The 27,638-nt window shown below is 37.6% G+C and overlaps 1 protein-coding gene across 2 annotated transcripts; it reads right to left on the minus strand.

Moving 5' to 3' along the window:
- Positions 1–1,687: 1,687 nt before the first annotated feature.
- Positions 1,688–25,997, minus strand: MTF2 (metal response element binding transcription factor 2). 2 transcript variants are annotated; one of them, XM_071436276.1, is made up of 15 exons: positions 25,739–25,997; positions 16,397–16,595; positions 16,168–16,249; positions 14,826–14,921; positions 14,341–14,441; positions 13,871–14,019; positions 12,556–12,651; positions 11,645–11,713; positions 10,696–10,819; positions 7,400–7,467; positions 6,851–7,021; positions 6,096–6,204; positions 5,880–5,938; positions 5,641–5,745; positions 1,688–4,833 (listed from the first exon to the last, which is right to left on the minus strand). In XM_071436276.1, the coding sequence occupies exons 1-15, from the start codon at positions 25,741–25,743 to the stop codon at positions 4,479–4,481; spliced, it is 1,788 nt and encodes a 595-aa protein (XP_071292377.1). In that variant the 5' UTR covers positions 25,744–25,997; the 3' UTR covers positions 1,688–4,478. The 2 variants fall into 2 exon arrangements, with proteins under 2 accessions (XP_071292377.1, XP_071292378.1); XM_071436277.1 differs by lacking the exon at positions 25,739–25,997 and adding an exon at positions 25,330–25,382.
- Between the last annotated feature and the right edge of the window lie 1,641 nt (positions 25,998–27,638).

Below are 27,638 nucleotides of genomic sequence, written 5' to 3' on the forward strand. Positions count from 1 at the left end.
AGTACTTTCTGGTTTCTGCTATCATGCAACCAGTTTGTGAAGTTATGAATACCAGATTAGAGCAACCAAATAACACAAAGCAGGCAACCAGTAATGATCATGAATGAGAAAAACAGGTACATAGCAAAGCAGTAACTATCCCACCGGATGGTGACACAAGCAAATGCAATAATAGCCAAGTTTTGTGAGGATTCATCAGAGAATGGCAAAGCACAAATGAAGGACTTGGAAGTGGTGCTTGCAGAAAAAACTTTATTTAGAGCAAGATGAAACTATTAATTAGCTTCCTGCTTTAAAAGAGGTTTTGAAATAAATGAGCTTGTTAAGAGTAAAACTGCAGATGTCAGGCTTGGAAGGTACTGTGGTGAACATTAAATAAGCAGAAGACTAGGAAACCAAAACCACATGGAAGTCAATCAGTGCCAAACACTAAGTAGCTGACAATAGGAAGTAATTTGAATATTGTCAAATTGAGAAGCTGGAATCATAAACATTCTTAGAACAAGAAAAACACACACTAGTGAAATAGTATCAGTAAACAGATTAGAAGATTATATAAAAAGAATGGTATGAATTTGAAAAATTCATATTTGTATGTATTTGAAAAATTAGCTGTATTTGAAAAATTAGCATATGCTGGCAAAATATTTTGGTACTAATGAAAACCAGAACTGTTGATATTATGGTATATGGATCTCAATACTGAAATATGTACAAACCTGATTTAAAAAACAGCAGAGATGGGCTAGCTGAGAACATTAAGGGATTCAAAAATGCAGAACATTAAAACACCAAGACAATACAAAAATCTTGTTTCATTGTTGCTGAATGACAAAATCTAAAGACAGCAAAAGCATCAAAGCTCATTCTCAGACTATGCACAGCTTGTAGTGGTATTGGTCTTTTGTTTTCCTTTCTATTGTCCTGCACTACCTTTGCTAAAAGACAGTTGTTTCCCCCTCCCAGCTTCCTTCAAGGACTCCAAAGGAGACTCTTTTCCCATCTTTCATTTCACCACACCTCACCTATAGAGATCCAATTTACAAAAAAAAAACCAATACACCAGCAAGCTTTTCTACAAACATTGACAACTCCAAAGTTTAACTCATGCATTAATGTTTTTCTAACTAAACTAGGATATCAATAGATCTCACACCTCAATATGGGTATTTAAGTTCAACATTGACCAAACAATGTTTCAATGTTTCCTAAGCCCTTTTCTCCAAAAAGGGTTCTACAAAAAGTAATTTTCTTCCCTCATGCCCTTATTTTTCATTCAGACAGATGTGATCCAACTAAAGATGTGCCTGAACATATTACCAGCATAGCACTTGCAAGACTCCTCCTCTTCCCTCTGTGCACAGAACTGATGCTTCTGTCCAGTTTATCCTTATCGCTCTGTTCTACTGCTCCATTGTCAGCCTTGGTATGTTCCATCTCCATTCACCAATTTCCTTTTAAAATATAACACTAAAGATCACTTCAGTAGGATGTTCCAAAGACAAACTGTTTTTCTGTTTATTAAATTATCTCCCCACCCCCTAGACAATAAAGTGCTTGTCTTCACCTTTAAAGGCCTTTTTAAATGTATTTGTTTTCATCATGTTAAATTAAAATATTGACCTTCATTTCATGTACCATGCTTAGAGATTTTTCAAAATTCCTTCGTAATCTCACTCAAAATGCATTATGCATAGAAAAACCATAGTTTTATTCAAAATTCCTGTTGAAGTATTGTTGAGAACAATGATTTGACAAATAGTTTGCTATGATGCATATCTTACAATTCTGACCAGCATTGTGCCATTATTTCTTTGCTGTCTTATTCATGCGATATCTATATTTTTAGAACTGTCACGAGAGACTTCTCCTATCTAAATACTACTGTAATACAAATAAAACATAATGGAAAAATATTAAATATACACATAGAAATGGTTCTAAATCAGTGACCACAACAAAGTTGAATTACATATATTTACACACATGCGTACATACAATGATCGAGTTATAGCAAAATGAAATCATTACATACAGCAACATTTGTCTTTTTCCTTTAGACACACCACTACTACATACAATGAAATTCACATAAAATGAGAAAGGCATTTGTAGGTGTGCTTTAATTACTACTCTAGCTCTAGCTTCAGCAGCACTATTGCAGCATTTTCCAGTACATGACACCTTGTAACAAAGCATCCCTCAACCATAGCTGGAACACCAGTTAGTGTCTATGTGCAGGGCAAGTGTCTCCAGGACAGGAACAGGAAAGCTAGTGATTGGGAAGTGATGGATGGGAGGATGCCACCAAGTATGTGCTTCACAAGAGTACAGAATCAAAACTCATTCTTCTCTCTCAAAAAATACACACATTTAATGTTGGTCTTTTAATTCTAAGAGAAAAGCAATTCCAAAAATACAAACTGAACATCAGAGTTAAGTCAACCACCGTAATAAAATGAAAACAACATTCACAATAGTTAGGTCTATGGACAGCTGAAGTTTGACAAGTATTTTCTCCCCACACCTCCCCCACTTAAGTCCCCAAGTACATTCCAATATTTATCATTAAATGAATCTTTATGAAAAATACTGCTGGTGTTCAGTTAGAATTAAAGGACTTGGATAAAGTGAAACAATAAAGACAAATACAGATGGTGTGAGTAAGGTTACAAAGGCTTTACATTTTGCATTATCTCAAGATATAAACATTCAAAAATTAACATGAAGTTGCTGTGTTATCAAAATATTGCAGCTATAGGCAAGGCAACATTAAATTAATAGCTGAGGGTGTGAGAAAAAACCCACACATTTTAGTGAAGGTAAACAGAAGTGGGAGTTTTTAATTAGCATTTTTATAAAGCTAATATAACCCAGCCAGCCATAAGCCAAACACAGGATGAAAAGCTTTCTCTGCTTCCTTTGGCTATAAGGTGACAAAAAAAAAAAAAAAATCAGAAAAAAAAAGTCACCTTTTCAAGATGTTCAAGATGAGCAGAAAAAGTCAAATAACCAAGTAATGGAATAAATAAGTACTAACTCAGGCAGTACACTTTCAACCACTCTGTCATTTGTTAATGTTACATGATTTTATTTTGGTGGCAAACTGTAAGCATGTAAGAAAACTAACCTTATACAGTACAGTGAATAACCACCAAAGTAAAAATATTCTTCTGTTTACTCTTTGGCTAAAACCCCCTCAAAAAGTAGCAGACAAAGAAAAAATATCTAATACTGGCAAGAGACTTTTTGACATTTTTTTTAAACAAGTAAAATAATCTTACCAATTTAAAACTTGGTACATTTTATAAACACAAAAGAGGTAATGTTGTAATAAAATCAGTAACGTTACTTCAAATGGCAACATTTGTTGACCCTGTGCAATAATACACTTAATTCATACTACATTTATCAAAACATGACTGTTCTACACGTATGTAGAAATCCTGCACGACTCCTGTCAACTTACTTTATAAGTGGGACATGAAATTTACAATCAGAGTGCCATGAGAGCTTTCAAATTGTTATATCCAGTAGAATTCATTTCAAAATCTTCGGATCCTGCATTATTTTTTATTGGTTAATTCAAATGGAAAATAATGGAATGTAGAGCACACGACCATCATTGACTGCACCCACTGCCAGAACATGCTGCACTGGTTGGACACTTTTCCTTAGTACATAAAAAGCAACAGCACCCAATAAGCCTGAGAAGAAATGCTGCTGTGTAAATACTGGCAACTATTCCTGAAAAAAGAATTATGGGATGTGTTCTCAGAAGCTGACCGATCCCATAATCTGTATTGCATAGGTCACAATCACACCTCTATATACACGCCAGGGCTGTGTGTGCATGTACACCTCGGTATACAGCACACACACACGCACACACACTGAATATATTAAGAAGACGAAGTCTGGTCACAGAGCAATTTACAGGCTCAATATATTTTTTTTCTTTTTTTTTTTTTTTACACTTTGTTTGAAAGAAAACTTCAGTATTTTACAGTCTTCAGTAGGCATTATATACACTGCACTTATGAAATCTAGAAAGTATTGAAATAGAAATACATTTCTGCAAACATTTGGGTAAGAAAACAAACCAAGATTTTTCAAATATTTGTGCTATCTACATAATATTTTCTCTAAATCACAATAACTGTATCCATGGAATGTTCTCTAGAAAATGTCATCTTTTTTTAAACACCATGCACATTTTTAAGCAATTGTAACCCAAAATATCCCAACCTAAAACAATCTAACAATGTTCAGATTAAAAAATTTAAGTCTCAGATCAGATTTTAAAAAGATAAGTCTTTATCACAAGAGCTGTAATGATAACAATTACATGTTAAGGCTAAACTGGTTTTGTTTTGTTTTTTTTAGAAACACATTTAGAGACCATTTCTCTCGTGGCTCTGCATTATGAACTGTACTTACAGATGACAGTGCAGTGAACATAATGTTCAGTCCTACAGTCAGGATGCAGTTGCTCCTTCCCACTCCACCAGATACTGCACCTTTCCATCAAGTGTCACCCGACGAGCCAACACACGGTACTTTTCCCCACAAGCTATTCTACCTGCTGCACCAAAGTAACTAGTGATGGAGTTCTTCAGGTGATTGAGCTGTAACTCCTGATCTGCTAAGTTGTTAAGTATCTCTGTATTGAGTTCATCATACTGGTAATCTTCCTTGCTCTCGTCATCTTTGACAATTTCTGAATTTTGAGTCTGGAGTGCTTTTCGTGGAAAGCGGCCTCTCCTCCTCAAATGTGGTATTGCAGCAGGCCAAGTTCTTCCTGTTCGAGTCCTTTTTCTTGAGTCAGATAAACTATTGAAAATAAAACCCCACAGCATTAACTCCAAGGGAATTCAACATGGATGCTGTAGCATCAGTTATTTGCATGGCACTCATGTAATAACTTTTGTTGTTCTTTCACTCAAAAAATACTTATTGCCTACAGACAGGTAACTGTAAGTATGACACTTACAGTTGGTAACAATTTCAGAACTCTAAATTAAACATCAGCTATTTGAAAATTGTATCAATAATGCACACAAAACGACTCATGAAAGCACTCAAAAGCATGAACCAGAAAGAGGAGACAAAATAGTAAAATCCACGTACGCCAATAAAAGAGAAATTTCTATTTGCTGAACTCGAGAGAGGGAAAAGTTTTGCTTGAAGGAAGGTTGACTGCAGTTAATAATTTATTTAAAAACTCTGTGCCAAAATTTTTTCATGCTCTATTGACTGTAGAAAATCACTGCATACTTAGTATTTTATAACATGAACATATAAACCTAAAAAACAACAAGCTGCTAAAATTAATTCAGAGTACATCAGTTCTTTTGTGACCACTAGTAGAAAACTAAACTCAGCAAATGTTTGCAGTTTAATTTTTTTTCAGTAAATGTCACTTAGCCACACACTGGATATCAAAAACAGTGGTTAACAAGTACCAAAAAATCCTCACACTCTTGAGTTGTAAACAGAACTATTCAAGACAAATTTTCACTCATCCTATTTCTTTGTGTTTCCCCATGCTATTTATAGCTCTACTCTGAGAAAATTTTAGTAAAATTAATACACTGCAAATCTTGATCTTCATAGCAGATAGAGTAACTGAGTAGTTACCTATAATGTCTGGAAATGTTAGATGAGGTAGTTTCTTTCATACTGGCAGCACCTGTGGATTCCACATCTGAGGTATTGGATGAATGTGCAGTTCCATCAGATTTCCTGTTTTGCATGGTAATGGGTTTGACAGGCAAAAAAAATAATCTTACATTAAAAACTGAGCTGACATTTCAGAAGCAAACAGATAAATGACATGGTATAACAATGCTTGATAGGAGGGATTTTTTTTAATTTACCCAACAGTGCAGGGTAATTCCAAGGCTGGGTTCTCTATCACTGGAACTGGTTCATTATCCTAAGGGGGGGAAAAAAAAAAGTACTTAATTTTTTTTATTGATTTTATTTGAGAGCAAGGGGGGGAGAATATAAATTCATATTAACTTGTTATGTTTTTCTTCAACATTTATGATGCAGTTAGAAGGAAGGGAGGAAGGGGGAAGAAATATCCTTACCAGAGGAGATGACTCTGGAGTTTTGTGAATCATTTTTCTTGTATAGGGACCAGGTGGACGACCTACTGATTTTTTTTTCCCCTTTCTTTCTATACCATTACTTAATTCCCTAGAAGAAAATTGGTATTTTATTCTGTATTACTGATGATAGTTTTCATTGAATACATGTTTTCCTTTGGCAGTGAATAACAATTAGATGCTTATTTCTAAAATATTGTATTAAATGAGGTGATTCTGGCAAATCAAAATTTGCAGGTACAAAGCTACATGGTTTTGTCTTTATAGTAACATAACAGAGTCAATGTATTTCTAGGGACATTACTGATTCCCAAATGTTGAAGAGGAATGAACAAGTGTTAAATATCATTTATTCACATGACCACTCTTGGTGAAAAAGATGGCATATTTACCAATACAAGTTACTATTTCACAACATTCTTCCTACTGAGAATTCTAGTTAGATTATTGCTTAAGAGATCCAGTAAGGCAAAAGGTTTTGTTTCCCAAATGACAGCAAAGTTGGGATATTTTCTATTGTTCTTACTGCTAAATTTCACGTTGATTTTTTTAGAAGAATCCTAATAGAAAGTTAACTACATTTGTTCTGAGACCTTGTTTTCACAAATAATCTGCCTTTACAATTAATTTTTTAAAAAAACATTCTACAAAGAAAAGGTCTTTTTTGTTGCCACCAAAAAATAACTAAAGTAGCCCAAATTAACCACAAGAGAGCTAGAATGACTGGGTTATTTTACCTCACATCAGGGATTGGTTTAGATGACTTTCTGCCTTTAATTTTGAACTCATGTGAAGTTCCTTCTGGCTCTTTATCAGCCTTTAAAGCAGCATTCGGTGGCACAGGAGGAACTCGAATTCTCAAGCCAAACAAATGCTTCTTTTTCTTTATTTCTTTTCCAGACATAAACCTAGATGGATGTTAAATTAATTGTTAAAGTTCTGATACCAGGGAATTCAACTTTTACAACAGCACGGTACATACAAAACAAAATTATGCAAAGAGAATATTCATTTAAATGCTACTTTATTCCCCTCTTTACCCCATTGCAATCTTCCTTCTCAAAACCAGAATGTGAAGTGGAAGGAGGATGGAAGTCAAAACAGTTCTTTCTCTTAGTCTGGGTCACAATCAAAGCAGCTATGTAATGTTATAGTTTGAAATAGAAACATTATTTAAAACTTAAAGTGCTATCTACAGCCAGAGTGATTATCCCATAGACTGAAGACTGTAACCTAAGTCAGATTAAACAGGCAAACAACATTTAAAACAAGTAGCAATAACTTACATAGTCTTGTAATCATTTAATGCCTCCAGGACATGCTCATATCTTTCAGATTTTGGTGTGTCTGCCAGCTGTAAAGTATTAAGAAATCATTTAACCTCTCAAATTCTTTAGTAATAGAAAGATCCCAGTTACTCTTAGTCACTGTAACTATAGATTGGAATGTGAAGTTCATTAAGGAAATAATAGCTGTGCATATTAAGCATAATCCCATACATTGTGTCATTTACATCCACAGAATTAATGCCTGGATCAAGCCCAGGACATAGAATGAGTTTCACTTTTAAGAAGTACAAGAAAAATATCTCAAAAACATGTAGTACAGTGAGGGAACATAACACCAGATTGCTCTCCCAAACAATCCTAACAAGACTCCCAAGAATCCTAACAAAAAATCTTCTGCATGTACTCCTAAATTAACTGAGATTGCAAACAGAGGATAACTATATAGACAAAAGAAATTAATTATTTATGATAATTATGGCAAAATCCTGCCATAGGACCCAATTAATATTTTTTAATACTACTCAACCTGAACAAAAAAGAAAGGAAAACACACAGAAAAATTATTAGGATTAAAAAAACCCCAAACCAGTAGATGCATCTTCATGACCCTTCAGCTAAGACCCAATCTAACCTCCCTCCTTTCCTGAAGTAACTAGTCCCTACCAAGCTTTCCAAACATGAAATCTTCTCTCTGAAAAATTGCATAAATAATTACAGAGAAAAGCATAACAAGTATGGTGGTGACTATCACATGGACACAACATTTATGTACCAGAATGTAAAAGTAGATAGATAAATATAAATGTAAACAATCTACTTTTCAATTCAAGCAGAACTACCATTATTTCCAGTTGCCATGCCAAAACTTGTAAATTTATCTTTAATTATAGAGCTGTCAGCAGTTTATAAGCTTCACTATTAATATGAATACTAAAGACCAGACTGTACAACATTTACAGCTCAAAGAAAGTCAAGAAAACTCAGGATCAGATAATTTTTAAAGAATACAATCCTCACCAAACATGACAGAGAGAAAAGGTCAAAGAATGCAACATGCTAACAGCTAAAAATAAGTGAATAAATGTACTCATAAACCCCAACATTTTAACATGATTTTGGGCAAGACTGAAAGTCTACCTGACTACCAAAAGTAATGGAGGTGTTCAAGAGGTTTTAGCCACAGAAAGTAACAACTTCTTTTCCATCTTCACCATATGCATTCTGTTCAATCCATTGCTATCTAGAGGTCTTGCAATGCTAGACTACAGAAAATTGCCACATATTTATTGCTTTCTAAATAACAACATGTTAAAAATGACTGGCTTAGGAGTTCTAATAACTCCACCATTTACTACTGTCTTACCTACAGCTAAAAGCCTTTTCCTCTTACTCAAGTATAAATAGGTGGAGAAGGAAACTAAAATGTCATTTTTAACAGTGGCAATTTAAGGAGATCACAAAACCCCTAAAATCACTATATTGTACATGTCAATTATTTCTGTGACTAATTTGTTTCCTTCATTTTTCTAATTAACTAAAGTTAATCAGATTTTTCAAGCAAATTTTTGCCAACTTCATGAAAGACACTTAAAATCTGTTCTGAATAAGGTATTTAAATATTCCAATACAGCTTGTAAAAATTTATTCTAAATCTAGCCCTTTAGAAGTGTAACTTTCAGACTTCAAATCAGTAGTTCCTCTGAAGGTGTAGAAATATTAAAGAATTGAAAATACAAATTAAAGAAGTGAGCTTGTTTTGGCAGATTTGTTTTGGATCTGCCCTTTCCTTCCTCCCCTTAGTTACCTGATTTTCACAGACTGAGCATGGATGGATTGGAAGCAGAAAGGGGAAGAGCACAAAGAGGAGTGCAGCCTTTCAACTTCTTCAAAATGGCTTATGTGCTCCAAGCCAATGCCAGCTCCACCCTCCTCATCCACTGCTCTGAACAGCTAGTCCACATGACATTATGTTAAATGAACAACCATTTTCTTCTGCATTTCCCTCAATACGAAGAAAAACCAAATTCAAAATTAAATACAGCTTACATACTTGTTAAGCTGTACAGTAAGATAGCTAAAAAATTCATTCTATTGATAAAATGGTGTGAAAATTACATTCTGTGTAGCCTTTTTTTAATTCAAAGCTCAAGACTTCATATGACAGATTTATTGATTCTATATGACTTAGGCAAAAGATGCCATACATAGCAAAGTAAACCAGATATGTATTCATGACTCTAATTTTTAGTAATGCTTTAGTGTTTGCTTAACTTTCTATCAAACTATTGACATCAATAGTTTAAAATACATATCTTTAGACTATTTTCCATTATTTATGAAAAAGAGTTACTTATTTCAACCAAGAACATACACTTGGTTCTCACATTGAGTGCTAATAAAAATGGACTACAGTTCTATGAATTTACTGAAGTACAGAAGTAGAGTGTACTGATAGAAAATTTCAACCCATTATATGCCATATATTTTAAAAAAACCTTCAAAACCCTAAATAATTTTCATGCACAAAAAAAGAGTACTTACTCTACTAGCAGTATCCCACTTTGAACTTAAGTCATAAATTTTTGCATCTAACCTCATATGCAGAAACCAAGATCAACACTGGTCCTCTTAGTTAAATAGGAAGTCAATCTACTTGAGTAAATGGATTTTCTTTAATGCTAAGATAAATTCCCAGTAATCAAATCGCTGGGAAAATAACTAGTATAGTAATGAACTAAAATAAAAATGCCTTGACAAGTAGCTGAATCCAACTGCAAAAGGATCAAAAACAACCTGGACACAAACTGACCACCCCCACTGTAAGAATTAGGAGGGAAAGAAATCTTGGAGTAGAATATTTAACACATAAAAAACATGTTACACCTTAGAGACACTGAATGTGGTCTTCACATGCAATAATACTCTGCCTTCAATTCTACATTTAGATTTTCAGGTCAGAGCGTGAAAATATCAAAGTAATCAAAGAATCATGAAACTAAAACAGAATGTAGATATGCAACAGAATGAACAGCTAAGTAATGGAAAGTCACCATGCAAGTAATTAGTTGCATAGATGGCTTGAAGAAACTTCACAGTTTAGAAAAATATGCACCACTTAAAAAACATTCTATTTCTGCCAGGAAATATTTTTTTATTTCATTACTTGGGATTATCAGATTTCAAGGTAATAAAGGATTTAACATCCAGAGTGAAACAGTTTACAGCTTGTCAACTTTCAGGACACATGTATGCACTGTGATTTAGAAACAAGAAAGGGTATTCTACTTACTTACCTCACCAGGATGCAATCTATCCCAGTTTTCATTAATGTAGGCCATAAGTTCAAGCTCCGAATCAAAATATTTCTTTTTATGAATAACACTTAGGTTGTAAAGGCATAGATGTGCTATATCTACCCTAGAATATTTGAATAAAAAAACCAGAGAAAACAAGTATTTTTCTTCCAATTGCTTTCCTTTGAAACAATTTAGTAGAAAAGATATTAGCATTATACAGGTGGAGGAACACAAAGCCCAACTTAAGACACTCAATCCAGACAACACTGTGAAGTCTCCTGCAATTTCTTTTCAGGTGATTCCTTCTGTTTTGCATCTCACTTTCATTTCTGCCTCATCTCATTGTCATGGTATTTTTTTAAACTCCAAAACTGGTCTGAACCATGGGATATGTAAGTAAGTCTGAATTCATAATTGAATGTATCAGTTCTGAATTCATGCAAGTATTTTGGTGAATTAACATTTAACAAGGTAATTTCCACCATGTATTTGTTAGCACTAAGTATATATCCACTAAATTGGATATCATTTCTATTACAGACTAGTTCCATTAAGTCTATTCAAAGAAACCATTATAAAATATATTGGGATGTGTGCTCTGATGCCCAATATGTTTGGCTTAGATAATATAGCAGGATCCTAAACCTGCAAAAGCCACTTCACTTATATATCACAATCTTCACATACAGAAAAAGTGAGTCATTGCTTGTTACTCCACTGAATGATCCCAGGATTGAATCCCAAGAGCATGCAATCACAATACATCTCTACCCTTACAGATTAATTTTGAAAGAGATTTATCCCTGATCATACACACAGCAAGAAGGACTCAGGAAACAGCCCAAGCTAACAAGCAGATTTCCATTTTAGCAAGGAGAAACAGAACATCAAAAAGAAAAGCAGAGCATGTATCCAACTCACCCTTTTTTTAAAAATTCATACTTACCATCTCAAGGGTAAACGTTTGAGGTATTCTGGTCCAGAACTGCAAACTGAGCAAATGAATGTATAAAACCTAAAAATACACACAAATGTATATGTACACGTGTCTGGGTGATGCGTGTCCATACACACAGCATTTAAACACCCTGATCAAAAAAAATGAAAGTTAAGCAAGCTAGAAACACAGCCATGTAGTATTTCTGAGTCCCTTTATTCTTTACTTTAGCAACTCCTATAATTGTGCTGATACCTACTGGGCCAGATACAAGGTACTTCTTTGATTTCATCCTGCCACCACTGCTTCAATCTGCCTGAGGAAGTCCCTCAACCTGGGACTGTATCAGTTAAGATGCTCTGTAATGTCCCCAGCACAAAAGTGCAAATATGCATTTTAAGGATCCATACATTCCTGGGTCCTAACTCAGTTCCTTCATACAAGCATTCCAGAAAAATTCCCACATAAAATTATAATAAATAATGAATGAAATGCTCTTTGATTCTCGTTTTCCTCTTTCATCTACTGCAAGTGCTCCAAGTTCCTCTTCAAATAAAAGCACAGACCAGCACTTTTGTTTGTCTTTTTGTCCTAACTCCTCACACACGAACAGAGGATGCAGAGTTGCACCTATTGTATAAAGGATTTCCACACAAAGTAAAGGCAGTAACAGCTGCAATCCAACTCTCCATTTGTCACCTCTCCACCACCCACCACTGCATCCTGTTCAACTGAGATGAAGAACTGCATTTTCCTGGCACCCAAACACAGGCTGTCTTGTGTATAAGCTTCTACTCAAAACTCAAGCCCTTTCTGAAAAACACTGTTGTGTTATGGATGCCCTAATAAAAGCTCATACGTGAGATTTCCCTCACATTTTAAATAAATACAACCAACAAAATACAGCTTAATTTTCTTACCTGTCACCAAAAAGCATTGGCTTTTGGAGGCACTGCACACAAGCCTCATGAAACCACTGTTTACATTTGCAGCACTGCAACATCTTTAGATACCAGCTTCAACAACAGAAAGAGACACAAGATGTGTTTAAAAAGTTACTGAAAATTGTTTCTTCATTATATTTAAATTAAATAGATCTTTTGACCCAAACTGATTTGCACAGGTTATAAAACAGTCATCTCTATGGATATTGCAGTAACATTTAGTTCCATAACGAATTACTGGGAAAGACAGAGAGGAATAATAAAAGACAGCCTAGTAAAAGAATTAATTAAATTATTAAATTAAGAAAAAAATCATTTAATTTACTCTGACATCCGCCTTTTAATTCTCAGTAAGAATTAAGGAACTCCATATAAGCTCCTTCTGACATAGTAGATTTAGCTTCCTTGTTACTTTCTAAAGCACGACACAACTGCATTATGTCACAAACATTTGTTCTGGGGATCCAACTACTTGAATCCTCAAAAGAAACCTCATAGTTTACACCTTTTCCTTTTTCAGCTTCTCCCTTGAGAAAAGGAACCATGCAAAAGTGACAGCTATGTTTGTTCAAGTCTCAAACCAGAGCTCTGTCCTGTGTGTATACCCTCAAAAACTTTGTTGTTTTGTGGGACTCTTTACTTGCCTTGACCTCAAATCTACAATGCTATCTTAGTCTTTCACTCATTCATGCAGACACCAGAGTACTCATCTCTACCTGCTTAAGAAGTCCTCTTTTTGCCTTTCTTGTAAAAAAGAACCAGCAGAAGACTCTGTAATGCCATAAGAGGAAAAAAAAAATCTTTCCCCTACCAGTCATTGAAAATCAGGATATGACATTATAGTAGAATCAGAGAGCTGTCTATTCCAACAAAATTAAATAACCTAATCTCTAAGTACATTTACTTTTGTGACTTATGACAGAGCTGAGTTAATATCAGACAAATTCTGCCTAGCATTGCAAGATCACCAACAAACAACTTCATCCCAACTCAACATATCAAAAGCAGCAAGACAAAAATCTTGCTCGTTACAGAATGTACTGTCATGGTCACGTGAAAAATTAAAACAAACCAAAGTATTTTATGGAAGAAGAAAAGAAATTAATATATTTCCCACTGTGAGACATTTCACAAATGTCCAGAGAATTCAAAATCCCACTTTGCATCCAGTTTCTGATATGCACACACACAGAAACAAAAACTAACAAGTTCACAAGGAAGTCTAGAAGAAAAGAGTCCAAGTTTGTAGCTGCAGTAGAGCAAAGTTCTTACATATTATCCATTTACTTACTCTCCAGGTCCTCCACAATAGCAGTAACACTGCTGCACGTTGGTTTTATGACCTGCATCCCACTCAAGGTCTGTTGCATTATATGGTAAGGTTTGTTTCATGACTTGCAGTGCTTTGGCATTTGGTCCTTTCTTAAGCGCACCACCTCTCTGAGCCAGAACAGATACAGTAGTTTACAAAAACCAGTCATGTATATCTGAAATTTTCAAAGCTTTTCATTTGATTGTAGAAAAGTTTTCATAATTTTCAAGTCAAATATTTTCGGGTATATTTATGTTTTTATACTAGCATGTTTAAGAGTGTAATACTGTCAATTTCTAAAACAGCATTACTTCTCAACATACAAAATTTGAGTTCAGATCAAAGATAAAGAAATCACTGAAAAAATGCCATTTATTTTATTGTTTCAATTTCAAAAACAAAGATGCATGCAATATGAAATGTATTAACATTTTTTTCTAGAAACACACCTTTGTTGTTGTTGCAAATACACACTGTCGACAGAGCCATTTATCATCTGAATCAATCACGCTGGAATCAATATTTGGTGTGTGACACAGCTGATGGTAACCTGGATGAAAAATGATCGACCAAACTGTTATTAAAATGACAAAAGCTTACATCGAATTAGCTATGTTGCCAAAAGCACATAACTTAATGCAACTATCAGGCATTATCCATAATTAAGTGCCAAAAACCTGAACAAAAAGATTGGTAACACATTCAAAATGGTCTTTTAAATTTTCTTAGTAGAAAAAAATAATCTTGACTTACAGAACAGGTGTTAGTCACTTTAACATGGATTATCATCTTTCACTGAGCTGTTAATAGCCACTAAGGGCTACAAAATTTAAGATCAGTTGAGCAGTCAGTCATAGCCGGGCAAATATCCTCCTTTGTGAAACAAATCAAAACATCTTTTAAAATGCAGTAAATAGAAAAAAAATCTAGTTACCTTGCCCACATTTATCACATATAACCATTTCATTTGGTGCTTCTGAATACTCTTCCTGACATATTGTACAGACCATTTCCCCACTCTCAGTGGCTCCTAGACAAAGATGAGATTGTGATTTTTTTCAGATTATATCTGCAGTTGAAACACAGTTACCACATGTACATAATTTCACTTACAGATGCATGCATTGTAGAAACACACTGTTACAGTGACAAACTTAATAAGAACATATTCAGACATTTTGTACAGACTGTGTTATAAATATTTATATCACATATGATAAGCTATCAGATATTTATAGGCTTTGTATTGCGTCCTGACTATGCAGTCCATGGTTCCTCAACATTAACAATAAAAGTCCAGTAACTGAATAAAGAATGCAAATTTAGGCTAAAAACACCTAAAAAAAAAAAACTATCTGAGTTGGAAGAGACCCATAAGAGTCATCAACTTGAAATTTTCCTCATACTCATTTATTAAATTTTGATAGTTAGGATAAATGAATCAGATTATAAACTAGTACTACACAGTAGAACAGCATTTTTTGCAAGCTTAAAGAAATAAAGCAGTTGATTTTTTTGCTATTACAATACAAAGCTTTTCCTTTAAGTAGACATCAAGAATCCAAAAGAGCCAGAGCAGATTTCCATTTGTTTGTACAACAAGGAAACTGTAACTGATTTTCAGAATAAATTATCATCCATGCTTCATTAGCATTAGGTTATAAAAACATTAACTATTATTGAAATGTCTGAAAACCAGTAAGGTATTATATGATGGGTGCCTCACTTGATAACTACACATTTCTTTATATCACATGAATAATCCAAAACCTGTAATGGTTTCTTATGTGCAACAGTTATGGTGTTCCTTTTAAGTGGCCAAACTCTGTTCAAACATAAGATTCACCAAGCTTTCGTTTCTTTCCATATTCTGTCGTTTCAACTGAAAATGGTACAAGAATATAAGCTTGGTGTAAATTAGGGCCTGGAATTTTCTGTTAGGGCAGAGAACTAATCCACCCCCATCCAAACAAACTCAAATGTGATTCTTTTTAGAAGTGATTATTTTTAGATTATTTTTAGAAGATTATTTTTTTTCTCCACCCCACTCATGTGAAAACAGACAAACAAACAAAAGCCCAAAACAAAACAGTAACTTCAATGACAGTTGTTTGAAAATATTTTTTTTCTTATTTGTTTAATTTTTGGTTTTGGTTCACATTAATTTATATCACTCTTTAGAATAAAAGAATATTATATAATAATCTTTTTTAACAGATAACAGTAATCTAAACAAATAGGATACCAAACAATGACTACTTCATGGAAGTTCTTGCCTGTTTGTATGTCCTTCCAGAGAACCCAGGATTTGGAACTGTCTTCAAATATAACGAAGCAGTTCTGTTTCAGTTTGTTTATCTGAAAGACAGAAATACAGTGGAAGCCATGAGTAAAAACACCAAACAGAAGAATGTATTTAATATTACATAAGTGAGCCAATAATACTGCAATTTTCAACAGTATGCGACACTTTAAGACTCCAGTGAAGTTAAAAAATGCAATTACCTTTTTGATAGTTCCAAGATAAAACAAGCCATCTGACCATCTAGCTAGGACATCCTGACCTTCCTCAAATTTACAAAGTGGCTTTTTGGCTTTCTGTCCATCATGGACCGACTGCTTGGCCAGAGACGCTGAGCTCTTGTGGCTGCGACGTGAAGGAGAGCGCTTCTGGACCAGTGAATTTCCCACTGCCGCGGAGTCTCTAAGGGGGAAGCAGGAGAGGAGGTAACCAGGACTGGCTTAAAGGAACCACTGGAAATACCAACACAACTCCAGGGAGCAAGAGACCTGCTTGTCTTTTGTAACTTTACACATCTTTAGTAGCAGTGCCTCTGCTACTAAGTAAGTGTACAATTTCTGAAAGGAACAAGTTAATAAAAGAGAAGTGTTCTAGGAAATCAACAAATGTAAATGAGGATGGGGATGCTCATCCCCAGCTCAGAGACTCTTCATAAAATCATCAGAAGCATTGAAAAACACATCAAAAACATTCAATACAGGATTAATTATACAAAACTCAAATCACTGCCAGTTTTCTAAAATTCCAAGGAAGCTAAAAAGATCCCAAGCCAATTCTAACTGCATTACCTTGGTTGGGAGAGTACAGCTTGAGCATTATGCTGGCTCAAGGTACACACTGAGGTACCGCCAACACAGAACCATGCAATGCCACTAAGCATAGCTGTAGAGCTTTCCAGCACAGGAAGAACTTCTACATGTGGAATTCCTTATGTAAAATCAATTTGCCTTGTTATTTTCCATCCTTACTCTAACAGAGAGGAAAGAAAAACAACAGATCTTGCAACCTTTCTTCATATATGAAAGCCAAAATCCTAAGTTATTTGTATCAATAAGCATTTTTCCCTCATACATATAGATAGACTATATGTTGTGGAATGTAAGTGTGGATATGCTTTTATGTCAGACTAGCCGTCTGACATACACTTCAATTAAAGCAGTAAAATACAGAAAATTATAAAACAGGACCAGAGATTGCACAAGGAAGAATTTCACAAGTAATACTCAGAATTTGAGACTATGTAATACAGTTACCATTTGTATATCCAAATGTATTTTCTCTAGAAACTGCAGGTATGTGTAACTAGGATGCAAACACAGTTAGGGAGCAGGGAATTAAACAGGATACAGTCAATTGAAGAGCAGTTTCACCTCACTCAAGATATCTTAGGTACATTATCAGCACCAGAAACATTTGAATTAATCTCAAAGCATAGACAAAACCAGTAAACTAATTAGTGCCCCATATAGGTTGAGAATTGCTATACACATATTTGAGAAGTTGCTCTACAGCTTCAAGGAGAAAGGAATCGTCTCTCTAAAGAATTTACTACTTACAATATGACAATAAAACTAGAAAGGTAATGGCTTCAAATACCACACTAAACAGTTTAAACCAAGGTTAGGCACAAGAAAATCAGCTGCTTTAAGCATATTTATAATCTAAGTGACATTCAACAATGACATGACAGTAAGAGCAGCTATAATGGGCCTCTGGCATCCTCATGCACAACTGGGTCACCACTTTAAGTCCTGCTTGATCCCAAACACAAAAATATTCAGATGGGTGACCAGGGAAGACCAGAGGACCAAAAAAATCCTTTGGCTTGTTTCACAGCTGACACCTTATCACTTCATCTGACATCCTTCCTCACAGCATCAGAAAATTAAACTGTCATTTTCCACCTTCTCTCTTCATGGGGCAAGTAACAATGTTCAGACCCAACACCCAGCCAGATTTCCCAGATAAAGAATCTTACCAATTCTGCTGCTTCTTACACAAAAGCTGATTCAAGTTACTGCTACTTTTCCTCAGCTCTACTCTAAACCTCTGACAAATGAGACAGGACATATGCAGCATTCAAAATAGGTTTACCATAGCAGAGTGCAGCCCAGGACACTTACTTCTTGCTTTCTTGGCATTGACATCTGGTTTACAACGGGTTTGACAGAACTACCCTCAGAAAGGTTCAAAGACTTTCTTTCAAAAATTTTTCTGGGGTTTCAGACCCTAGGAAAAGCTAGGTTAGCCTAGCTAGGCTAGCCTAGAAATAGGTAGCTATTCCTGCTACAAGGCAGGAAAGTTTATTCTTCTTTTCCAGTACTTGAAATGTGTGAAAGATCTTGTACCAAGTACACAAAAAGACATAAATTCATTTATCATAAACAGTACTGATTGTCACTTTAAAAACAACTGTGAGCTTTATTTTTAAAAAAGTCTTCAAAAGCATTCTTTTAAGTACAAAATTTGGCTTACAACACCACTGAAGCACAACAAAAAAAAAGTGCATCATTTATTGACACAAAACACTTAAATGAATCTATACATTCACTTATACAACAACATAAACACACAATAGCAGCTTCAGCCCCTGAAGAACCTTGATACCCGGCAAAGATGTGAGCCAATAAAGCAGGCACTTCTCCATTGTCCACACTGCTCTCTTTGTGAGTGATGGCAGTGCTGAAGTGACAACTGAACAGTTCATGAAGCAGCTCCTGCTGTGGCAGTTCATGGTTTATTTCAGACACTGAAAATAGGGTTACTTATTACAATAGGCTGACAGTAACTTAACAGTTGCTTGCCACATGGATAGGAAGTTTCTCTCCAGGGGAACACTCCCTCAGTGATTTTGACTGCGATTAAGTAGGAAGTCAACTGTTTTAACAAGTTGACTTTAATGAACAGGACATAAGTTACTTAAAGTAGGTGTCTCTGAAGTATCGTCCAGAACCACTGCACAAGAAATGCAGTGCAGACCAGTGTAAAAGCCACATGCATAAAATGTTACTAACTTGCCCATCTGTCTTGTCACAGCTCTAACTGCTGTAGTGGAATGCCAAAAAGTTACACCTACCATTAAAATAAAACTTTTGTTGCAAGTTCAAATGCAAACTGAATTTTAAAATTGGCAAGCAAGAAGGTTAAAGTTCCCCATTTTCCAGCAACTTGCTTTCCAGTCTTCCTTAAAGTTAGCTTCATAGCACCTTCCTAACATATACTATGGTTAGTAATCTTGAAATAACAATTTCCCCACCATCTTGAACACTTCTCTCCAAGAACTTATAATTGCACAATATCCATCAGATGCACTGTTTTTCAAAAAATCTCATACAATATAAAGATCGACATGATCTCATTTAACTTTCACAACCAAGCTACACTCTATGTCATACAGTATGTATGGCTTTACATCTGATACTCAATGTTAAGGATGTTGTGCTGTATTTTATTCTAGCACTTAAAATGCAAAACCAAAAACAAGTACTCATATACCCATACAGTATTTCAGAAGTTAGTGGTGGCAGTCAGTAAAATGTGTCTGCACACTGATATACGTTTGAAAATAGAAATGCACTTCTGCCTTTTCTTGAGAAGTTGATGTCAAAGTACTGAAAATGCTCACTGATTTTCACCTTGGAGTCTAGACCATAGCCACAGATATTCTCAAGTAAGACAGGTAGATACCTTCTATTCATCTACTTAATGAATTAGTTTATAATACATTGCAGAAGCAGGACATTAATTGTTATTGTCAACAGGAATGGCAAATTTCCTCCCAAAGTCAACCACCCAAATCAGTCTGATTTATGAACCATAAGCAGTTACTGCACCTAGCATTGTATTTATCAAAATTAGATTGGTTAGTTTTGACTCACTTGCAACTCTAACCTCTTTATCAGCAGTTAGAAAATTTTGGTGCTCATTTCGTACTTCTACAGCTATCCTACAGAAGGAAGAAGTGGAAAAGCTGAGGGGAAAATATGTGAAGAGGCTGGAGGATTAAAGAGACTGAGCATTCTTGTTTTCAAGTGTCTTTTTCTTAAAATCATTCATATTCCTGTACTCCTTCAGTCTCAACAACTGCTGTGAAAAAACTGTTAAGAAAAACTCCCCTGACGGGTGATTGGTTTTTTTGTTGGTTTTTTTTTTCCCCAGCCATCTCAGTTCACTGATCTGTTTAACAGAACTGTTTGTAAGCACAACTGAATAAATGCAAACAAGCAACTTGGGACACAAACTCCCTCAGCAGGCACTGCCAGACTGCATGACTGAACTAGTCAGGTTCACTAACAATCCATACAATTTCAGGAAACTTTTCAAGAAGAGCTGCCTGATTCATAAATGCTGCAACAGTAACAGATGATAGCTATCCTATAAGCACAGATAGTTTTTGGAAGCATTAAAGATACTAAGTTTCAACAACAAAGTGCCCAAAGAACATTAAAAAAATTTTTAATCTGCTGAGAAAACTCAAAGTGGGACAAATAGCTCATTTATTCCTAGTAAATACAAATCACAGTGAACGGATGATTACTTTAAAGACTTGTCAGAAGACAATTCAGATAGAAATCTCACAAAGCATTGTACTAAGATAGCCCACAGAGGTTTGGGATCTATCTCAAAACTGGAAATGTGGTATCCCACATGGAAGGAAAATATAGTGAAAGACCTTATGACAAGTAGAGATAATCACTTCAGATTCTGGAAGTATGAAATTACTGCTGATTAACTGCAATTTTTTTTGGTCTGAAGTTGCAAACCACCCCTTTATTAGCCTTTATTAGAGAAAAATGAACTATGAAGAAGTTGTAAGATGCTGTAAAATACCAGTAGTCTTCTCTGCTTAAAACAGGAGTTAACATTCACATGGAATGAGGGGAATGGAGGTGTATCAAGGGCTCAGAACACACAAAACTCATGGCAGTTTCACACATGGCTTAACCAATACAGCAGCTTGCTTCCTTCCCAGCAACTCTGGAATAACAAGCTGGCTTCTCCATCAACTTCCTGTTCAGTTTTCTTTCCCTTAATATGAATTCACTGACTGATATTTAAAACAAATTGAAGTACCTCACAGAGAGATCTGGTGACTAAACAAGCCAGGTACACAAGTGCTCACAGCTAGAAGACAGCAAAAAAGGGAAACTAATCTGGTCTGAGAGTAATAATCATAGCTTGTTTACCCAGCTCCACATAACCAAGCTCCAGCCATGTTTCCAACGTTGCCGGTGACCTGGATGTGGTACCTACATTAACAGCTGGAGAAATGTTGGATCCTGGCCACATTTCTTCCTTTCAACTTTCCCACTATTTATGAGGTCTCATACCAAGCACTATCTGTTCATTGTGGCAAACATACTTTCCTCCCCCAAATAAGATTCTGCTGGGCCAAGAAGACAGTCAAAATTAACAGGATGACAAGTCAAACTTAGGTTGGCTTCCTCCACCCCAACCCAGGTCCAAACCTCAGATCAGGTTGATTCAAGAGGTAACAAAAAAGAAAAAAAAAAAAATCACTTTGCTTTTCATAATACCAATGTTATTGCAGCAGTCACTTTTCAATTACACATAAACAGGCTATTATATTAGTACATTGCCATTAACTTTTATTGAGCAAAGGATCAAGTACAAATCAAGATTATAGTCTCTCCCTTACACTACTTCATAGACTGACATGAATATTGCTTTTCCAATGTGCTGTATCATACAACATCTATAAAATACACTTGAAGGTCCTTATCTTTATACTATTTTGCATGCTGGTACAATCAAAAGCCAACTGTACCAAAGAAAAGCAAGGGGACTGTAATCTTGGCATCCCTCAGTCTAGAAAAGCAGAGAGTAATGACTGGGGGATAAGAAATACATTACCAAAATTACTTTTGGTTTTAAGTGTTGTTTAGGATAATACAATAATTCAGGGTAGAAAGGAATTCTCTAGTCCTGCTCAGCATAGCATCAGCCATGAGGCCAAACCAGGCGGCCACAAAAGCACCCTGTGCCCCTGGTCCAGCTGCCACCCTGGAGAGGGGGATGCTCCCTCCCCCATCACAATCTCTCTTATTCCAATGTAGGCATGTTACCTCTTATCCTCCTGCCAAGTACTGCTGTGAAGAGACTAACTGGATCACACTGATTTTCTCACAGGAGCTGCAAGGCTGCAGTTTTATCTCCCTGAAGCTGAATGAACCTGGTTCCCTAAGCCTCCTCTCACAGAGCAAGTGCTGCCATCCCTGACTGTCCCGGTGGCCCTACACCAAACTCCTCTAGTTTGAAGTCTCTTGCAGTGGTAGCACCCAAACACAGCATTCTGCTGAGATGCTGTCTAATGACTTTGCATAGAAGGAAATATTCATTTCCCCTCAGTCTTCTGTTCTTAGAGCCCAGGATACCACTTGCCTTAGCTCACAGGACATTGCTGGCTGGTATTCTGCTCTCTGTCTGTCAGATCCCCAGACAATCTTGCAAAACTGACTCCCAGACAACCTTAGCCTGGGGTTCCTGCTTCATTTGTGAGTTTTTAAAATAGATCCATGCTTTCAAAAGCATATACATCACATTAAGTGACAAAATTAATAAATTTTGCTTCTAAGAAATAAAAACCTGGTAATAAAAACTAAGTGAGGCCCTGCATCTTATTAATCTGATTAGCAGTTATGTCTATGAATCTGTTGCATATCAGAGAGAAGTTCAGCCACAGGACTGAAGGAAAGTGACTGTTTATGACACAAAACCTCAGCATCTAGACAGAATACTCTGGTTTTGCCCTCTGACCTTGTGAAATATGACTGTCCTTAATAAGATTGATGCATACTGTTAAAAAGAGGTGTTCAGCAGGATAAGTGTATCCCCACGTTCATAATACTACAGTCATTTGTGATTTTATTTTTGCTCACATTCTCCCTCAAGAATGTGAGGGAAATCAAGAAATAACTCAAGAAATCTTAAATAACTAGAAGTGTTTTAAATCTCTTTGATATAAATAGTGAAAGGATTAGAGTTTAAAAGTTCATTACAGAATAACGCATTTAGTACGTAGGGAAGAAAGACAGGGCAGTCATGTACTGCAAGAGCCATTTGTTTGGGGCTGATCATGTGTTTGCACATGAAGGTACAGGGAGAAAACAATGGTACAGGGTCACAAGACACCTTTTCCGACCATAATTCCCCTTAATTGTGTCCTCAGCACCCCCATGAATGCAGCAACTGCTTTTTGGGTTTCTACACTATCCAAATCCAGTATACACAGCAACAGACCTAAGGGAATTTGAGCATGCACCCCAGCAATGAAAGAAATAAAAGACAACATTCTACCTTGCTCTGAGAGAAGCGGGGAAGGAAAAGGATTTCAGAGCTGACCAAAATCCCATAACAATAAGTTTTCTTCTTTAAGGTTAGTCTGCAAGAACACCAATCTCCATAAGCGTTCCACAGAATTTAAACAATAAATAGATCTAAGATGTAAGTAAAGTAGTGATATCCTGGAAGATACTTAGTTAATGAAGTATTTCCAGACTCATCAGGAGTGCCCTCATCATTAGCTCTCCTTCTCTCAAGGAAAGTTCAGCATCTTGATTTCACTCCTGCATGGAGATTATCTCTCCAGCCATACCTGGGGTTTCATAATTCTTCTCCTGTTGTGTTTTGCTCAGACACACTTCCCCTCCATTTCCGGCAAGGAAGGCCTGTGAAGAAGGTGAAACCAACTCTGCAGCAGGGCCAGTGGCCGCTCACACAAAAATGCAGCCAATTCACAACCTAATCCAAGATCCATGCTGGCCTCTAGTCACATCTCCGAGCTTCCTTCCCCACAACTCACATGAGGAGCACAAAATGTGCTTCAGTGCCTCTACATTAATTCCCATCCATCTCCAGGGAATACTAAAGTCCACTGTCTACTAAAAAATTAACTGGAACTTATTTGTTACAGCTGCTCTTCTCATAAATTTTACTTGATCTCCTGGTGCAGGGAAGGACAAACATAACTTCATACTAACTATCAATACATGTCTCTTTCACCTATTAAAAAAATATATATACACCCTGCTGACTAGCCATACTAAGTCATATGAGAAGCATCTACATCTGATTTTAAATTCTTTCCAGAACAGAAAAGGCAGGTTGATGGGAAGACAGACACCTTTACTTAACAAAAGAAGGATTAACTGTGGAAAACATTACTACATTATACTCTCAGCACAGATCCACATTTCACAGCTTGCAACTCCTTGCAAAGATTGTTCTCATTTTCACTATATTATGCATTTCCTTTCATATGTTCAATCTTTGTTTTCCCTTATTCTCCTTTAAATGAAAAGCTGAAATGTGAAAATATGAAGTCATTAACCTGTATTCTAATAAGACAGAAATGAAACATTTTCACCTCCTCTCTTAATCCCAAATGTTTTCAAATTAAATGCAATTTGAGCTCTCAAAAAAAGGGATAAACATTACCAGGTTAACTTTTACCAACCTGATTACAGATCAAAAGAAAAAGAAACAAGAGGGAAACTTTTTGTTACTATCCCACAGTTTTGGCAGTTTGAGCATATATCATTGATCACATTCTCTTAAACTAAGTCAGGAGAAAACCATGTCATTATCCATTGCTATGCTTTTTGTTTACGCTTTAAAAGTTATGATAAGCTGGGCCTATCACAAATTCCAGAAACAACCACAATGCTACACTGCTTTCCTGGCAGAGCCTTTCATTTAATTATGCAGGCCCTCTACTTCTAATAGTACCCTGATCCTTTATGGTTGAACGACAAGCCCTCGTATTTCAACACCAATACCAGCGTCCAGAGCATCCAGCACAGAACCATATTGTTCTCTTTCACTGGAAGAGGTATCAGCCCATTCTTTCCACAGAATTCAATAGCAAAAAAAGGAAAATGCATTACTGCATATCCTTTCAGCCAGCAACAGTTATCATATTTAAGTGGACTAAAAGCCTGCTGTGCATATTCAAATCGTCAAGCCTGAGAGAAATTAAGAAATGAGGCACTTAAAAAAAAAAAAAAAAACTTAAAAAAAAAAACCAAACAAAAAAAAGAGCCACACAAAAAAACCCAGAACAAACAAACAAACAAAAAAAATCCCCAAACACAAAGTTACCAACGAAAACCACTACCTCTTTGTGCTGTTCCCTTCGCACTCGAGCAAACGCAGCCTACTCGGACAATATCCTTGAAGGAGAAGATGGAAATACAGCTGGCGCGAGGCTGCTGGCACCTCAGCGCTGCAGCCCCCGGCCCCGCCGACCGGCCCGCTGCCTCCCTCCCTTTGTTTTGGTCACCGAGGAGCACCGCTGACCCCTCACATTCGCCTGCCAGCGGCCGCTTGCAGGGAGCTCCCTCCCCCTCGCTCCCTCCTCCCTCCCTCCCAGGCCTCGGGCTCCCCGCGCCGGAGCGGGCCCCTGGCCGCGCTCCCCGCTGCGCCGCCGGGATGCGGCACCGGCGGCCGGGACTGCGGGGATCGCGCTCCCCCCACCGCGCGGGCCCGGCCCGGCCCGGCCGGCCCTCCCTCCCCCCCACCCTCACCTCATTCGGTCTCTCCAGTGGTGCCAACCGCCTCATACAGGGAAATCGGCGAGCTCGGGAGCCTCCCTCGGCGGCGCGGCGCGGTGCGGCCGGGCGCTCGGTGCGCAGCGGGCCCCCGGGCGCGGAGCCGAGCCAGAAGGCGGCGAGGGACGGTCAGACCCGCCTCACGGGCAGCCCGGCCCCAGCGCAGCCCCTCGCCATTTTTGTTTCCCGCGGAGGAGGCGCTGGTGCATTCTGGGAGCACAAAGGGCCGCGGCCCCGCCCCGGCGGCCCCGCCTGCGCCGGCAGCGCCGGGGGCGGGCGCGGGGGCGCCGCGGCGGAGGGACACGGGCGCAGCCGAGCCTTGGCCGCTGGTGAACAAAGAGGAACTACTTTAGGCGTGCGCGCCTCGCGCAGATCTGTGCGCGCCGCCGGGGCTTGCTGTGACTGGGGCGCTCATTGTTCCCGCCGCACCTGAGGGGATGTGGTGGGGTCCGGGCTCCGCCACTCCGCAGCACCCCCGGCCGGGCTCAGGGAAAAGCTCCCCGCCGTGGCGGTGTTGGTTCTGCCTTGTGGAATGACCCTGGGTCCGCCTTCTTGCCGCGGTGGTTGGCGAGGCGAGGCCCGGGCCGGCTACCGGAGGCTGCCGCGGCCGGCCCGTGGGCAGCGGACTGGGCAATGTGCTCCTCTGCACTGACATCGGGGTGCTGCCATTTTAGGAGATGAACTGAACCTCGGTTCCAGTTTTTAGCAGCAGCTGTATTAGCTAAGCTAATGGAACAGGCTGAACAGGGAGGCTATGGAGCCTCCTTCTGGATTCATTCAAAACCCACCTGGACACATTTCTGTGTTACCTGCTCTAGGTGACCCTGCCTTGGCAGGGGGGGTTGGACTAGATGATCTCCAGAAGTCCCTCCCAACACTAGCAATTCTCTGATTTCGGAAACACCTTTTGTTTTCCGTCATTGTGTTTGGAGTTGTTCAGACTCCAGTACTGGGCCGTTTCTACGGTCCGCATGGCTAAGCAGGGCAATTGGCCCAATACCGTATTTATAAACACTGTAAAGCCTGTCCTAGCCACGTAGGGGCCTCTGCTGTGTGCAGCTCTGCCCTGTGCAACACCGGGGTGCGAGTGCTCCCTGGAGCAGATTTCACCAACTGGTGCCACTCTCAGCAATGGCTGAGCTCAGAAGGCTGGATGGTGAATTTAGGATTCCAATCTTTCTCTGCTCAAACTGCCCAAGTTCTCAAAGCCATCTTCCCTCTTGGGATAAGCCACTGAAACTAAGGTACTGGAGCAGCTTGCCATCCCTGTAAAAGGGCACAGGGAGGGAAGCCTGGGAAGAGCACTGGAGTACAGCTTAGTCTGGCCAGTTCCAAGTTACATCAGAATAAAGTGGTATTTATAATCAAAATCCCTTTTTCAGAGTTGTTTTAAATACCAGTTTGAGGGGGTAGTTCTCTCTTGGATGCACTAACTAGACACTGTTCTGGTGTCATGATGTTCTGCTAAAAACAGACTTGGACAACACAAAGGGCCCTGGTTGCTCTTTACAGATTTTCATGTACAGTCAGGTGAACAACAGTCAGGTACTGTTGGTGCTGAAGGCAAAAAAGGAGGAAAAAAAAAAGACTCAATCTGAAGTATATCCACATAGAAATTCTTGGTTTTAAATCACAATGGTTGTGTGAGAACCAGTGTTAAGCTAAGTTAAAAAGCAAACTTTCTAGTCAGCAACAGAATAAACATCAATAATTGGCTACATCACAGCTTCCTTTTTCAGTGTCAATTCCCCAGTACCCAGCAGAGATGGATAAATTTGAAGAGTCAGAACAATGGCATTTCCCTTAGTCCTTCTCTCAAACGTTAATGTATTTTTTGCAAGTTAGTGTTTTTTATATTTTTGTTGCCTCAATGCTG

Source organism: Agelaius tricolor, unplaced genomic scaffold, assembly GCF_023055355.1.
Source record: "Agelaius tricolor isolate 1412-34295 unplaced genomic scaffold, bAgeTri1.0.p SCAF_11, whole genome shotgun sequence".
In the NCBI taxonomy this organism is placed as follows: Eukaryota; Metazoa; Chordata; class Aves; order Passeriformes; family Icteridae; genus Agelaius; species Agelaius tricolor.

Excerpts from the sequence above, each read along its gene's own strand:
- MTF2 (XM_071436276.1), bottom strand. Across the intron at positions 5,746-5,879 it reads GAATTACCCTGCACTGTTGG|GAAATCTGATGGAACTGCAC; the intron begins GTAAATTAAAAA and ends CATGCAAAACAG. Across the intron at positions 4,834-5,640 it reads AACATTTCCAGACATTATAG|TTTATCTGACTCAAGAAAAA; the intron begins GTAACTACTCAG and ends TATTTTCAATAG.